Source organism: Oryza sativa, chromosome 1, assembly GCF_034140825.1.
Source record: "Oryza sativa Japonica Group chromosome 1, ASM3414082v1".
In the NCBI taxonomy this organism is placed as follows: domain Eukaryota; kingdom Viridiplantae; phylum Streptophyta; class Magnoliopsida; order Poales; family Poaceae; genus Oryza; species Oryza sativa.
Genome location: NC_089035.1, coordinates 9,237,727 through 9,255,183, shown reverse-complemented (window position 1 = coordinate 9,255,183; position 17,457 = coordinate 9,237,727). Strand labels below are relative to the sequence as shown.

The window sequence follows — 17,457 nt, the reverse complement described above, 5'->3', positions numbered from 1 at the left end:
CATCATTTATTTTAAATTATTTACTTTTGAATGGCAAAGGACACACATATGAAAATCTTAATCACAAATTGTTTTTCTTTCTAATAAGCTGTACGGATAGGAATAGTATAAGCAAAATGATGTGGCTGACTAAAAAATTTAACCTATTTCAAATATAGGCTTCACCTGATTTTATACGATTGTAAATTCACAAATATTTTTGGTTTAGTAAGATTATAATCACGAAAGTAGCGATAATATTTAAATATGTAAATTATGTGCACCCTTCAACATGCATGATGGATAGTTATTTTCTCAACCAATTTGGTTATTATTCCGGGGTGTACATATCAAATTTACTGTAAGAATCTAAACTGGTCAAACCTCAGAAATGTAAACGGAGATACTCCGGAACTCCCCATAAATTACCGAAGTTTATGGTAGGATTGCTTTAGTGTATATTACTCCCTCCGGTTTCATGATTCCTGACTTTTTAAATAAGTTTAAGATTAAACTTTTGTAACTTCAATTATCGTTAACTTTAAATATATTTAGTTTAAAGAAACTAGAACAACATATATATAGATTTATATTTCAAAATACTACTCTCTCCGTCCCAATTTCATCATCACATAAGAATTTTAAAGTCTTCCCAAAATGATCAAACAAGTGACTATTTGTTTATTTGTGCAAAGAGTAAATAAACATCATTGAATGCACTGCATGTTACCAACCAAATTAATTTCTATCGGTGCAACCGTGAAATATTTAAAACATGAAGCAATTCATGGAAGACGATGCATCGTAGCACCTTAATTGATGATAATTAATTATAGAATGAAGATTTTTATTGTCCTTGGTCTCTGCGCTTTTTCTTTAAAAAAGTAAACATGTATTTATTTGTTGTATATACTCCCTCCATTCCATAATATAAGGCACAACCATTTTTTTAGATGTTCCATAATATAAGGCATACATGCATGCATACAATTAACTATGACATCTTCTCCATTAAATTATTAATTCTTTAAATCATTCACTCTTACATCCTCTAATTCTATTAGATGCATGTATTGTATTTATTAGGATGATCCAAACTATAAGATGATAATAATTATTTCTTGGTCTTTGGGTTAAGGGTAGTTGTGCCTTATATTTTGGAATGGAGGGAGTATTATAATAAAAACAAAGTCATATATATATATATATATATATATATATATATATATATATATATATATATATATATATATATATATATATATATAGGAGACTGTGTCATTGTCCAAACATTAAGAATTATGAAACCGGAATAAATACTGTAATATGCTTTGAATTATGCAGATTTGCTATATAAAAGTTATATTATTAGATCTGCCACTGAAATTGTTTCTATGATGTTACACTCTTACTGAAATATTTTTATATAGATATATAAAAAGTTAAAAATTGAAGACGCACACCTTAGTTAAAAACATATATGATGTTAATTTTTTAGGCCTTCGAGATATGACTGACCATATTTTTTTGTTAGAATAATATATATAATAAGTTTGATTACTAATTCAAATAAATCTGCATATATCATTTTTATGTGTTCATGCTGGATATTTAAAAGATATTGATAGATTAATTAAGTTTATCCAAGGCATGTATCACAGTCATGGTGCAAAATCATTAGGTTAAGTGAATGAATGGCAGGAGTACAGCCCAGAGTTCCTTTCTTTGTAAAGTTTGTTGTCCCGTTGTGAATAACACCGTGATTGTGGAAAGGTGCATCTCGTATACAAAGTTAGCCGTGTACGTTCATGCTTAGTACTCCTAGCAAGTAGCTTTGGCAACAACCGAGCAGAAGACAAAGTAAGGATGAGGCTTCTTACAAGGTACTTCTATTAATTAATGGAATGAATGAATTTAGCTAGAGGCATGTAACGTGCCAAAGGTGGCCAGATGCAATGAACCTAGTAGAGGTTTACATATAGGACAATGGATATGTGGGCGTACCGTTGAAGTGATTTAATTCGGCACCAAGTTTTTAGGAACAAACAACTTCTTCTAACAAAATAAATGAATTGATACTCTCTTCATCCCAAATTATAGCAACCTAGAAACAGATATGACTCAAACGAATCTAAACAGAAAGCCTATCCAAATTCGTAATAGTATTTTGAGTCCATCTAATTCTAGATTATTCTATCATGGGACAGACGTAGTACAATTTGGAACTCCGTCTCTAAACAAGATGCATAGGTTCCCTCTAGTCATTAATATATGACTTTTTAACACTAGTTTAGTGTTAAAACTGTTAGATATTAATGAGTGTTAAAAATTTCATATATGAATATTATTGGAGTGAGTATATTATAGGACAAGTGAAATAACTTACACTCCCGTCTGATCATATTAATATGTTGATAGGGGATTGTTGTGATCCTATTATCTTACTCAATAAAGAAAGAAATCATATGACTAGATGGTTTCATACCACATATCACTATTTGGATATTACCTCCGTTCTCAAAAAGATGACATCAAATACATGCAGCCAAAGCTCGAACTTTTAAATCAGTCCTAGATTAAAAAATATATTAGAATTTAATATGTTCTTTTCATGTATTTTCTCGTAACGAGTTTTATAAATATATATTTAGAAAACATGTGTATCGGAAAGGGGCAATTTCATTCTTACCCCTACTTCGATGTTCATATTGATTTTGCCCCTTCGGAAATTATGTTGATGTTCAAACAATGAGTAAAAAAAGAACGGAGCAAGTATATAACTGCTAGGAAACGTTGAACAAGATTAGTAGTTATTCAACGAATTTCAGTTATTCATGTGTGCTTTAACTAGATGGGATATTCGTTAATTGATAGTAGTACTACTTAGTAGAACGTAATTCAGCATGAGCTTCAGTGATCCATGTGACCATGTCTATGTTACAGCCTTACAGGCCTATATACGTAAGATCGAGATGGTTCATCCATTGGCGTGCATCTGGACGTTTTCGCAGCTGTGTTCATCCATGCTAATAAGCTTCAGTATAGCATGAAGACACGTCCAAACCTCTCGCTTTTATGGAGTACCTTGCATCTGCTCGTTGCTTATGAATCTTCCCGCCATCGTGGAAATGTTCTCAGTAGAACTGCATGCATTACAAGCGTACGACAGTCTGTTTGTCATCATGCAAACGAGATGTTTCACTGAAGTACTCCCGACGTTTCAGATTATAAGTCGTTTTGATTTTGGTCGGAGTCAAATTGCTTCAAATTTAATCAAATTGGTAAAAAAAATAGTAACATTTTTAATCCAAGATAAATATATTATGAAAATATATTCAATTATAGATTTAATAAAACTAATTTGATATCGTAAATATTACTATATTTTTCTACAAACTAATTTAGAGCGGTTTAACTTTGACCAAAATCAAAACGACGACTTACATCAACATCACAATAAGGAGAGATAGTTCATTTAGGTTGGACTCTTGGAAAAGGCCGATGATCGAACACCATGAAGAAGAAGAGAGAATCTTAAAGAAAGAGAGAACCGGCGGTATACCTATACAACTTATTACAAGGATTGAGTTCAGAAGTTCAGATTCCTTAGATTGATAGAGAAAGTGTTTGTGGTATTATATAGAAAATTTATGTCCTTAATTGTGGGTTGTGAATAGAAGATATAAGGTGAAAATTAAGACCTGTAGCAAATCTAGGGGTGCATTTTTTTTTAGAGGGGGTGTGATGTTGAACGTAATAACGTTTGGAAATTGGAATATTTGATCTCGAAAATAACATCTAGAGCCATTCATTAAAATTGTTCGACCAATTAATTTCTAAGAATGGCTTTAGTTGAGTTTTTTTTTTATAAAAAGGACAAAGGGGGAAGTTCTCATTATTTTTTACTATGATTTGACTGCTTATACATAGAGTATAACTAAAAAATCAGTTGAATGTGACGTAAGATTTGCGCAGGTTCACAACGCAGCTATTTTACGTAAGTTTTACTAGAAAATTCCACAAGAGTTACAATTTTTTTTCATAGTAATCAGAGTTAATTATCGTGTTCCAACATGAATCGATTTGCGATTTAGGAATTCTACAGGATACATGAATCGATTTAACTAGGTGAAACCCCACGCATTGCTGCGGAAATTTAGTATGATAACAATAAAAAATAATGTGTAAAATAGCTAGATAACATCAGATTAAATAAATTAATGTGGTTTATGATAATTTAAATTTAAATAGTACGTAGAATGGTGATTCAAACGTAAAAAGTAAGCTAGTATGACTTTATGGAAGAATAAAAGTAGGGAGATAGTTTGGACCGTAGATTAATCATCTAAAGGCTAAAAATAATTGATGATATGACTTAATTAGAGGAAAAAAGGAGAAATATAATTTGGATCATAGATTAATCATTTAAGTACTAACTAAGTGAGGATGAACTATATAAGTATATAGGATATCATAAAACATAATAAAGATATACATTGAAACATTATGTGAATTATGTTGCATGATAATTTAACATGTTTGTATTTAAAAAGCTCTTAAATTATAAAAACTATAAAGATATAACATGTTTGCATGATGTTTAAATGTGATGATTGTTAGTGGATGATGATGTGGCATCTTGTTAATTAGTGTATGATGATGTGGTATCTTGTTAGTGGATGATAATGTGACATCTTTGCATGTCAAGCTTAAGGAGTTAGTGGAAATAACTTTATACTACCTCCGTCCCAAAATAATTTTATTTCTAGGATTGAAAATTCGTCCCAAAATAATTGTAATTCTAGAGTACTAATTGCCCCATCAATCATCTCTCATTTAAATTTCTCCCTATTTTAACCTCAGCCATCTTTCCACTCTCACATAAACACCATTTAATAAGGGACACCATAGTCTTTCTTTTCAATTTCAAACCTTAATATATGCTAAACAATATAGAATTACAATTTATTTTGGGATGGAGGTAGTAGTAAGATAGGATTCCTACGTCAACTAGACGAGATTTCCACGCTCCACTTTCCAAGTCCAGTCTCACTCACAGTCCCGACTATGCTACCGTTCAAATTCAACTACTACAAGGACACGACCAACGAAGCCGTCTTATGGTGCACACGCGGAAATTCAGAAAACGGGGGTAGCACGAGGGTGCAAGGAAGGACCGAGCGTTTGACGCGAACAAGAGCTGGACGAGATGGAAATAACTGTCCAAAAACTTGCTACAAAATCTAAACAAAATTACAGGCGAAAGAAACATTAACAACTACTCCTGAATACTTACTAGTAATACTTACTACTAGCAGGGGATTACTCTTTGTAAGTGTCCGCCTGTCAGGGGATTACGTCTTCCCCTAGCAAGGGAAGATTACCCCCAATGTCATAACGAGTTCCAACTTACAACGTGACCACAACCGAACTGTCTCCCAGATATACCAGTTAATTAGGCAGTAATTGTGTAATGTAGTAGGGGAGTTGACAGCTCCCCTGGCAAGGAATTAAACCCCATGAAATCATTTCTGGTTTCTTCCCTAGCCTACATTTACTGCTAAATTAGCACCAAAACAATGTTGGCAAGGAATTCAAGTTTGCTACGCTTGGTTCCTGTGGGAGGGGATTGAAACAGTGGATAATCTCCTGTAACATACACGACTGTCAGCATTGCCGAATGTGCTCAAATATCAAGGTGTTCTAGGTTGACCATGCTTGCAGCATTCTGGATCAGTTGCTTCCTGACATCAACCTGAAATAAAATAAAAAGTTCTGATGCTAAAGCGAGAATATAATATGTTAATCGTTTTTTAGAATTTAGTAAACTTAGCTGCTTACCCGGGTACCCATAAGAGATGAGAACACAACGTTGGCCTCAGCAGCATCTTCAACCTTTAGCTGCTTCAACATCCTCCTCTCAGGGTCCATTGTTGTCTCCCATAATTGTGCCGGCATCATCTCACCAAGACCTATTTAGCCACAAGAGAAAAGGATGCAAGGCAAAATGTCTACCACTGAGATAACAGAAACGGATGAATCTTTGGATATGTAACATAAAAAAGGTGTATAGTATACAAGATTGCACAAAGCATATTTAGTAACAATTTCATGTGCATGTATGCATGCATGGTACAAAGACTGAGCACTAATAACGTTTTGTTATGAACTTAAAAGTCAGCATTTGAGCATAAGAGTAAATGTAGCAGTATATGCATGTTTTTTGGCTCAAGTGTACAGTTCAATTACACGTCATATAGAGCGCCATAAAGATAGTTTGGTAGATGAGAAAGGGGCACATTGCATGCGATACGGTGCTGGAAGGAACTGGGGGGAAGATTAGAACGGTAGAAGTGGAGATCAGGCAGAGTACATGAACAAGGAGCTCTCAACAGTAATGGCATTTGTGCATTCTCTAGAAACGTTTGTGCACAAAGGTGTGTGCATAGGGTAGAGGGTGGAATTAAAGTTGACTTGGTTGACTGGAGCTGGAGGTAGGAAAGATTAATGTAAATATTAACAAAGTGTTATGAATACTGATCAAATATGGATAATGTGTTAAGTTGGGAAATCACAGAAAATAGATTAGATAATCACATTGAAAACTTATCAGTTCATAATTGTCAGAAAAATCTACAGTGTAGCTATTTCTACCTAAGCACGGTGATGTATTGTCACCTAGCAAATGGTCTTATAGGTAGACGAGTTCTTCACTAGATGATTCAAAAGAACAAAAGATAAACTTGGTACAATATCGTCAATTGAGATGGCTCAGCACAATAGCATATAAAACCGCATCAACAAAATAATATTGGGGATAACAAATAGCCAAATGTACTGAGAAATGACTGTGATGTGTTGACAGATTTTCTCAAAGTTCATTGCACTCATTAGTTGATTGATTCAAATGTTTGTACCTTTAAACCTTTGGATATGATAAGAAGCATTTGTTGGGAAGGTGTTAACTAGCTCCTTAAGGTCAGCATCATCATAGCAGTAGTGCGCTTGTTTCCCACGTTCAACCTAACACCAAAGATAAAGATCAACTACAAACTTAAGACCAGCTCTTCCGTCAAAATTTGAAGGACTAGTGTTGCATCCACAATCAAACCTTGTAAAGAGGAGGCACACCAACATAAATGCAACCTTCATCGAATAGTGCTTTCTGCATAGACAGTAGTGTTAGAACGGAAAACATGCCTTTTATGGTTCATAGTATCAGCATCTGCCATCATAATATGGTATGGACAGTTGCCATTTAAAACACATAGCATACTCTTCTAAAAAAATGTTAACATGATAAGGCTCAAAACTAACCTCATCCAGACTGAGATTATCATAAACAGCTAAACTCCCACCCACTGAAACTGATCTTATGCAAACTACAACCCTATCCATTGTCAAGCCTTAGTTGTACAAGAGTCAAAATACACAGGCAAAACCAGAGAACAATTTATTTGAAGTTGCAACACCTAGGATGGCCCCTAACAGATCAGCCATAACTCCAGTTTGATCAGTATCAGAAAGAGGGTAGAAGTACCTGATATCTAAAGAAGAAAGTAAGGAGAAGAGTCCGGATATGTGCACCATCTACATCAGCATCAGTGAGTATGACTATCTTATGATATCGAAGAGCTTCCTTGTTAAAATCCTCGCCCTGAAAGAAAATATTAGAGAAGAAAACAATAACAGTAGAAGTTTAGATCAAAACAGTATGCACCTTTACTCCTAATCCAAGAGCGACAATTAGATTTTGGATCTCTTCGTTTTTGTACAAGGCTGCCTCGTCTCTCCTTTCAATGTTAAGAATTTTGCCTCTTAGAGGCAAAATAGCCTGCATCCATTTTCGAAGGTATACTTAGATCTAAGTAAATGACAAAACATGGTGTGCAAGTCCAAACATGCTTAATATAGAACAATAGATTATGACTCCTTATGAGATCTCATCTCACATTCCACAATAAAGGTGTCTACGTAACAAAAAATGGACACGCTGCTCTTGACAATTATGCGCCAACTTGTGCTGGTCCTGCTCGACAGTTGCAGAGTGTTTACTGATATTCTTTGTAGCTTAATTTATGTGCCAACACCAGCCGGATAATTATGTTTGCTGAGATTGTTGGCAAGTTAACAAACTGAAATTGTATATAGTATTCTGCAGTTTAGAACTACATGGCAGCAGCTTTGAACGAAGAAGAATTTTTGGAATACTGATTTACTTATTCTCGAACAGGAAGGAATACTGATTTTGATGGACTAATAAGAGAGCATCCATTTGACAAAAACATAGATACTCTATTTGGCCAAGCTCCAATATGGGCCAGGGCCTGAGCCAGGGTTCCCCAGCCAAATGAATAATGAACTTTGGAGAAGCTCAAATTCAAGCAGGCCAAGTCCCAAATATTTGTGGAGTCTAGTTTCTCCTTAAACCAGCTACTAGAGCTAACTGGTGCCAGAGGCTCAGCTAAACATGGCCTTAGCAACTAAGGCTGTGTTCGGGAGGGCAAGTTCCCAACCTTGCCTCCCAACACGGAAAACAAAGCACGCGATTATAGTGAGATTAATTAAGTATTAGCCTAAAAAAATTGAAAAATGGATTAATATGATTTTTTGAAGCAACTTTCATATATAAAACTTTTTGCAAAAAATATACCGTTTAGCAGTTTGAAAACCGTGCACGCGGAAAACGAGGGGAAAAGAACACAACAGACAGGCATCCATGTTGGACCTAGAAATGGATTGCTTTATATACAAAAGAATGACAGGAGGGCGAGGGCACTCGTGCTCTTCCTAGTTTCATGTACATTATATTAGAAAAGAAAAGAACACACAAAGATTGGCTTACAACCAGACAGATTTCAATTATGTAAACAGACAAATTGAAGCAATATGTTCTCCATTTTTAAGAATTTTCATGGTCTTCTTAATAACACGTTGTCCATTCCAACACTAAGCATAACTACTTATGAACAAAAGGATGAACTAACCATCTCAAAAAAAAAAAAGGGATGAACTAACTTAGGTATATCTATCCTTGATGGTACGACAAGTAGAAGACATGGTCTAACATTTTTAGAGTTCTAAAGCATAAATTGATGCAATGGAAGTTTTTTTTTAAGAAAAATACATATATTCAAGGAAACTTTGAAAGGGTGAACAAAAACCGCCAATAGATGGAACAATGATCAACACATCAGCTGATCAGGAATACTAACAGCTATGCAAAATAGAATTAGTCAAATCAAACTTCTTCCTTTAGAGAAGGTAAAACGACAGTAGATAGCTATAAACATCTACTCTTGGCTGTATATCATGAATATTGCAATTCTTCTGGTGTAGAATCATTGAATGCACATTAGCGTGACTAGACTGGCAAAAAAAATGGTATACCTGAAATTTCCTATCACGTCCTTGTTTTGCACTACCCCCAGCTGAATCACCTTCAACTATGAAGATTTCTGAATTCATGTGTCATAACCAAAGGTCAAAGTTTAGAAAAAGTAGAATACGCATAAATCATAGTTTAAACAAAAATATACACTACATTTGTCAGGCATATATTTAAAAGAAGAGTTGAAGACCAGGGAGAAGTCAAATCAGAAGGGCCAACCAAAATGGTATCAATAAGATTTGAACTTGAGCCACTTATGATGCAAGGGTTTCATGGTACAAGCAGCAACGCACCAGATTCTTCAGGATCACTAGATGCACAGTCAGCTAATTTCCCAGGAAGTGAAGAAGATTTCAATACACTTTTTGTCCTCACTAACTCTCTAGCTCTCTTAGCTGCCAATGCAGCCTGCAAGAGAAACATATGCCATGCATTGAATTAGAATTACAGTTTTTGAACTCCTGGGAAGGGCTTTTTCATCCACTGAGAATAGAATAGGAAATGTCCTTTCCTACACTGTCAATCAGATTCATGTCAAAGTGCATATGGCAGACTGTATCTTAAGGAAGCAGGATAAACCATTTAAGTTATCGTTTATAACAGATTATGTACCTTGAGAGCATTAAGGGACTTTGACAGAATCGAATCTAAAACATCTGGATGTAACTCTAAGTACTCAGTTAAATTTTCTTGAACAGATTGTTCAACTATTCTTCGGACTTCTGGATTTCCCAACCTCGTCTGTGAAAAGAGAAAAGAAACAAGATTTAGCCAATCATCAGCACTTAAAAGACAAAAGTTATCGAATCATTCTTCTGGCACATTTGTCTGTATCAGGAGCAAGCTGTTACCTTTGTTTGCCCTTCAAACTCTGGATTAGGGACCTTCACTGCAATAATGCAGGTCATTCCCTCTCTTACATGCTCCCCACTCAAGCTAATATCTTTATCCTATAAAAAGCATTATATGTTAAGATAAATCCCACTAAAAAAATTACCAATACAGTTAATTAAAAATACCATTTGATCAGATGAATAAGTATGCTAAAAACATAGTAATAAATAGAATTTTCCAAAATATGGATCCAAATTCCTTACTTTAAACATTTCAACATTGTGGTCTTTTAGTGGGAAGGACAGAACAAAATTAATATGTAACTTATCACCTTAAGAGTCTTCGACTTCTTTGCGAAGTTATTGATTGTTCTTGTCAATGAAGTCTTCAGCCCATCAATATGAGTACCACCATCAATAGTACGGATACTGTTAGCATATCCTAGCACCGTATCAGAGTATGAATCAGAGCACCTGTAAATAGCAAACATTTTCTGTTTCAGAATAAGGCACAAAACTTCTATCTAGCTGCTATTCAGTAAGACCTAGAAGGAGGAAAATGAAGAGATAGTGAAAAAGGAACAGAACATAACAACATCACATGACCTTTGAATCTGGACTGTGGGCCATCATTTATGAAATTTACAAAGTTTCTTGACTTCTTGTATGGTTATGACTAAAGGTACTGCACAGGCAGAAATCATTTGTAAAATGATCAATACCATTTAATTCCCTTTGCCAACTGATGGATAAAATTTCAACAGTTTGAACAGTGTGAAACTTCCACACATAATAATTCGAAGGGCGTCAATTAACTTATAAAGTACATATTGATTTTGATCACAAAAAAGGACTATTTATGTACCACTGCATTTATAGCCCTTCAATACTTTGAAGTTATTCTAAGCACATTTTTTTTCAAAAGTTTAGGCTAATTTCTAAAAAATATAGCAATCCAGTAGTTTGTCATAAGCTGTGATTTTTTTTTATCATCCAGAAATTGACCATTTTGATGCTACCTAAGATCATTCATTTTAGAACATGTAGTGGTACTTTGGTAGAAAACACAATCAAAAACTTTGAAATCAAGGATCTGATTTATAAAATAGACAAGACAGCCAACAAAAGTATCAACATGTTCAACCAAATCAAGATAAACTGCCACTACCAGCTAGCAGATGACCAAACAGACCATGGAGGACATGATATTAGGACTTTTTATTTCTTTTTCTTTCAAAAATTCAAGCCAAGGAAGTACATTTTACCATTGAAGGGAAACATCCACTGTTATTCCATCCATTTCTTTTCTGAATGCGATTGGATCATGAAGGGATTTCTAGGAAAGAAAACATGACCAAGCAAAGTATTAGGGTTGCTGCTGGATAACATTATAAATGCATCATGTATTGCTATGTGCAGAAGTAGGACTCATCACTCATATAGTCATATCTGGTGGCATATTAATAATAGTATACGTTACATTATTACTCTAAAATTTAAGGTAGATTAATGTAAGTTTCTTCAAAGGAATAATAAAGAAATTCACATGACAGGAAAATATAACCAAAATAAATATAGATCCTTCAACATTTTAAAATATCGTAAACATAAGGCAAGTGTAGATTCAGCCTATAAGCATACTGTCTAATTCAACTCTGTGAATTTTGTCCAAAGAATAAAGCAAACATAGCATATATTTCTTCATTTCATTACCGTATTAGCATCAGTATGACAGGAGTTGGTTAGGTATGCAAGTTTGCTCACTTGTGTGCCCATTAACCCACATGGTCACACCATTCAACTAAAAGTGTTTTTTATATTGCATATAAAATTATAAACCAAATAGAATAGCATGGACGGGTACCCGACTACCCGTGGGTCAATCCACTTGCATCCTTAGCGTTGATTGGTTTATGTAAAATTTTAGCTCGGATCCAAGGATTACCATCAGTAAATGTTAACTACAATGTGTATTTCTCTTTTTAGTTGGTTGTCGAAACAAAGATAGAAAGAAGTAAAGCTAGCCCTGATATTTTTAATGAGTCATTTGAAAGGATCAAATAAGTCAATTCGTAACAACAGGTACTACTATGTTAGGAGCCATTCAAGTAGCAGATATGAACCATTTTCTATGTTGAAAAAGTGCCGAAATGGAGCTGCATGAACATGTTTCCAATGGTACAGGTCAAACCTTGTCAGTATTCAACCATTTAACATACTCAACCAGACCACCAGCATAACAGTATTCATTGTGTTGAACCTGTAAGTCATCTTCTTCCTTTGTCAATGCTATTGTCAGCTGGCATTGAGAGAATAATATGAAATTAGACATTGGCCTACTTTAAGAATATCAAATATTACTGGTGAGGTAAGTTGTGCATACAAATTAACATTAAAAAAGAGGCATAAGGATGTTCAAACAAAACTGCCAAAGTGGCAACTTTCCAGAATTTTGAATGAACATATAGGGATTTCACGGAGGAAAAAGTTCCAAGTAAAACTTGACCTAAGTTAAAGGTGACCGTAACAGCACCAATAAATGAATGTGACAATTCAGGTTTCCATCATAGCATTTTTTTCAAGTACATTGATTCCTAAACTTGGTTTTGTTACTTTTATCATCAATATCTATGGGTGCTCTCCACAAATATAAACAATCATAGCTGTTGTGGACTCCCATATTACATATATCAGATAAATAAGCGTTGGCATTAAATTAGAGTACATGGAGAGAAGAACAAACTATATATAACATGATTTGTCTTGATTGTGAATAAGTATACAAAATGAATTGCATCCTTCAATGATGAAAAGATAATAACTTGTATGTTTTTTCTACTGATTGAAAAAAAACAGGATTAAACATATTCCCATGGTGTGTCACTAGGAATCCTAGCTCCCAAGTGTGTGGCCTGGTTTTAAGCCATGGGTAGAGCAATGGTTAAAAGTAACTTCTTAGAATATCAAATAATCCAACAGAGCAATCATGATTCAAGCATTAGCTGACCGATAAACAAATAAAGGAAATAATGATTGTTCAATGATATCTTCGAGAACTAGCAACAGGAAATATAAAACAATACAATTTATACCTCAGGATTTAGAAAGGCAAGTTCCCGGATGCGACCAGCTATCGTATTGAAGTCAAAGTCCATTGTGGTGGTAAAAACTACATCAAGAACAATAATTACACATTGGGGAACATAAGTAGTAATGGTACAGCTAAAAAAATATGTAAAGACAGAAGCATACTATGTTTATCAGGCCAAAATCTGATCCGTGTGCCTTGACGAGAACTTGATTCATCAGACAATGTCCTACTAGTTAGCATCGTGATAGCTTTTCCACGTGAGTAATTTTGTCGGTATTCTTTTCCATCACGCCAAACAGTAACTTCTAGTGCCTGTCATTATAATATCACAACAAAACAAATTATCAATGTAAGCTCATGAGTAATATGTATTGTTTTTGTCTTGAGACTGGAAGGTTGGAAGGTTCTTAAACTTAGTGCAGAGTAGCCAGTATACGTAAAGATAAAGCCACATGACCAGATTTGTATTTTAAACCAAAACCTGACAAAAATGACTTCGTGTAGAGACTAGAAAGAGTTTTTCTGTCTGAATCATGATTGTTGAACTTTTATCAAGAGATGCTTTCATTTTCTTAAGAAATCTTAGAATAATAAGTAAATAAAGGTGAAAGCAAGAACCTCTGACAAAGCATTAACAACTGATAGGCCAACACCATGCAGCCCTCCAGAAACAGTGTAGCCACTCTTTGAACCTCCAAATTTGCCACCAGCGTGCATTAACTGCATGGTTAAAAAATTAGATTGATTGGCATCCAACATGTTGAACACTGGGTATGCCAAATGGATAAACAATGTCGCACATATTTGTTTTTTAGAAGGTAATGAATTAACAGGTCTGCACAGAAAATGAACATCACAACACATGTATTGAAGTCTGGATATGCACATAGCAACAGCACACAAACAGGCCTTAGGATTAAGGTGTGGACTCTGACACCTAAATATAACCATGAGATAGCATGTCATATTTCATGCTCCCTCCCTAGAAAATGAAATGCCCCATGGGTTTACTTATTTGGGAAAAAGACGGTTGAAAAATAGAAAAAAATAATACAGTTGATTGAATCTAAAAGGAGTATAACAAAAAAGAAATTAACAGTACCGTTAAGACGGTTTCCACGCAAGATTTCTTCGTCTGAGGGTGTATATCTGTAGGGATCTGCAGTATGCGTAGGTTTAAACAGTAATTAAATAAACAATTGACAGATGATCCACAAAGAGTTACAAGTGAAAGATGCTGCAAGTAAATAGTCAAAAAGTGTGATAAGCAAATTATAAAAACTTCCAGGAAGCAAATGTAAAACTACAAAATTTCAAACAAACGATGACATTAATAGTCTAGCATAGTTATTCAATCAACAAACTATGCAAAATGGACTCGAACTGCATAGTATCAAGAAACATGTTCTGCTTCCCACCAAGTCATCCCTCCATCCACAAATATAAGGGATTCTGTATCTTTGTTTACGTATCTGGACAAGTATTTGTCCAGATATATAGCCAAAATCCCTTATATTTGTGAATGGAGGGAGTACTTGGTACATCAGAATGTGTTAGCAGCATAAATTTAACCTTTCGTGTAACTATGATATATAGTAATGTAGAAAAGCTTCCTCCATGTTTGTTCACTTCTTCTTAATGTGGGATTACTCAATACAACAGTAACTAAATACTGTAGCTGAAACATGAGTGTTCATCATTAACACAAGGTCGTCAAAATTTCCCCAAAAAATGCATTGGCCATACAGGAAGTACATCTTGATAAGGTTTTAGGAACTACATACCCCACGACCATTGTCTGTTACACTAACTGAATTGTCGCCATGAAGGATAACATCAACCTTAGTGGCGTAGCCTGCTTGAGCTTCATCCACGGCATTATCCAATATTTCATAAACCTGTGATACACCATTCAGACGAATGATCAGAAAAGAACAATATGGAATACTTTGTACCACAGAAAAAAAACAGTAGCCTAATCTGCATTCAATATACCAGATGATGCAACCCTCGTGATCCTGTGCTTCCAATGTACATACCAGGCCTTGTGCGAACTCCATCCAATGCTTCTAAGACCTACAAAATTAGCAGTTCAGCATGCAACCAAAATAAAGCTAAAAAGTACAGCTTGTGTTTGAAAAGATGATGGTGTCAGATAGGAGAAATCTTGAACAAAGCTGTGAAGGTATACAATGTTATATTTATTTGCTTTCAAAAAAGATAATTGAATTTTAATACTAAGCTGAGTTCATAAGTCCAATGACTACGCTGTTGAGCTAATGACTAATTTATTGTTGGCTTCTGACGTCTGGATACAGTGTATAATAAAGTCCTTTGGAAAATGAATTAGATGTAAAGAGCATTTTCTAGACAAATTTTCAAGGACATAAATACTAACTTTAGGTTGTAACAAACTTAAACAGTAACAATCTTATCCCCTCTTACGCTCCATGAACCACCATCGAAGTATGGAATCCACAGTATGTGACCATGGAAGTATGGAATCCACAATATGTGCTAAAGAAGATAGAACATTTGCATGGCATATAAAATTGTATATATTGCATGTTATTTGGGTAAACAGCTCACAAAGTCAGATAATCTAGTATCATAAGAGTTAAATATCAACGAAATAAGAATACTCCATGAGAAAAAAAAACAGCTAATCGTCATGTTAACAGAAATCGTAAGATGAGGAAATCTTCCCCTTAAACAATGAGCATGACGATTTAAGGGGGAAGAGCTTACGATTTCTGTATGTTTAAGGGGAAGATTTCCTCATCTATGTGTTAACAGTATGTTTAAGGGGAAGATTTCCTCATCTATGTGTTTATTTGCTATAATAAACACATAGATGAGGAAATCTTCCCCTTAAACAATGAGCATTTGATTGCACCAGATTGATTTGTAAAAATAAACTACATGTTGAATTAATAAAAGTTATGAAAAAAATGCATATGTTTGCAAGGCTAATTGGACAATAAATTTAACTACCACTTACATATAACTACAGAATGAGACGGATGCTTGCACTAGCAAGTCCTTGCCTCCTTCCCACCCAATCTCATCTCTTTGAATGCTATGTACATCCATTTAAAATCCCGGGAAAATACACTGATTCGTTGGCCCCCTAAATATCAACCTTAGCTCTTAGCCACAGAAGCCCCCATCGTGCAAGAGAAGCGCACGAGAGCGAATCACCTGGACGTTCGCAGCGGTGTACTCCCCGGCCACCCGCTTCTCCTGCATCGCCTCGGAAGCCGCCGTGGATGCCATGAAAGCCCTCACCGCGACCCCATTCCGCCGCAGAGGAGCACCCGCCGCAGCAGCCGCAACCGCAACCCTAGAGAGAGAGAAAACCCCAACGTTACCAAAATTAACAGCCCAGAATAATACCCCCATTGAAGAGAGAGAACCCCCCAACCCGAAAGGCGCGCACGTCTGGATTCCCTTACCTGGGCCTGACGAGGAGGCGGGCGGAGGAGGAGGCGGGGAGCGGGAGGAGGCGGGAGGGCCGACCGGCGGCGGTGGAGAGGAGGCGGCGGAGGAGGAGGCGCAGGTGGCGCGGTGGCGGCGACGACCGGAGGAGGGGCCCCATCGGCGGCGGGCGGCGCGCTTCGACGTGCGTGCGTGCGTGGCCGGCCTCTCGCTGCCGCTCGCTTTTGCTGCCGCTGTTGTGGTGAGGGTGAAACGGGAGGGGGAGGGGAGGGGACGCTGGGGTTTAGGCGGAGCCGCGTCGCGGAGGCAGGCAAAGAGTGGATGAGGCGAGGAGGTCGAGGGTTTTAGACGAGCGGGCCGGGCTTCCGGATTTCCGTCGGGGCGGGCAGTGCGGGGAAATTGGAAAAAAGTCCACATGGACTCCCTCCAATATACGCCGTGTTTATTCCAAAGTTGTTCCTCAAACCTCCAACTTTTCCATCACATCAAAACTTTCCTACACACACAAACTTTCAACTTTTCCATCACATCATTCCAATTTCAACCTAACTTCCAATTTTGGTGTGAACTAAACACAGCCATAGTCAAATCTAATTTATAAGAAGGACCTGACTACACAGCTAGTGGTAGCTGGTTTGTCTAAACCAGCTACCACTCCATATATGATAGACACTATCCAACTATACTTCAAATATAATTTTCTCTAAAACTGCTTATCCGATCTA

At 36.0% G+C, this 17,457-nt stretch overlaps 1 protein-coding gene across 1 annotated transcript; it reads right to left on the bottom strand.

The window, feature by feature from the left end:
• Positions 1–5,195: 5,195 nt before the first annotated feature.
• On the bottom strand, positions 5,196–16,986 carry LOC4326261 (DNA gyrase subunit B, chloroplastic/mitochondrial-like). The gene is made up of 21 exons (NM_001401640.1): positions 16,750–16,986; positions 16,496–16,637; positions 15,290–15,370; positions 15,079–15,192; positions 14,397–14,453; positions 13,913–14,014; positions 13,456–13,606; positions 13,296–13,372; positions 12,395–12,502; positions 11,469–11,539; positions 10,536–10,677; positions 10,222–10,320; positions 9,983–10,111; positions 9,664–9,778; positions 9,370–9,437; positions 7,700–7,813; positions 7,520–7,636; positions 7,091–7,144; positions 6,897–7,002; positions 5,821–5,951; positions 5,196–5,734 (listed from the first exon to the last, which is right to left on the bottom strand). The coding sequence occupies exons 1-21, from the start codon at positions 16,890–16,892 to the stop codon at positions 5,666–5,668; spliced, it is 2,190 nt and encodes a 729-aa protein (NP_001388569.1). The 5' UTR covers positions 16,893–16,986; the 3' UTR covers positions 5,196–5,665.
• Positions 16,987–17,457: the final 471 nt, after the last annotated feature.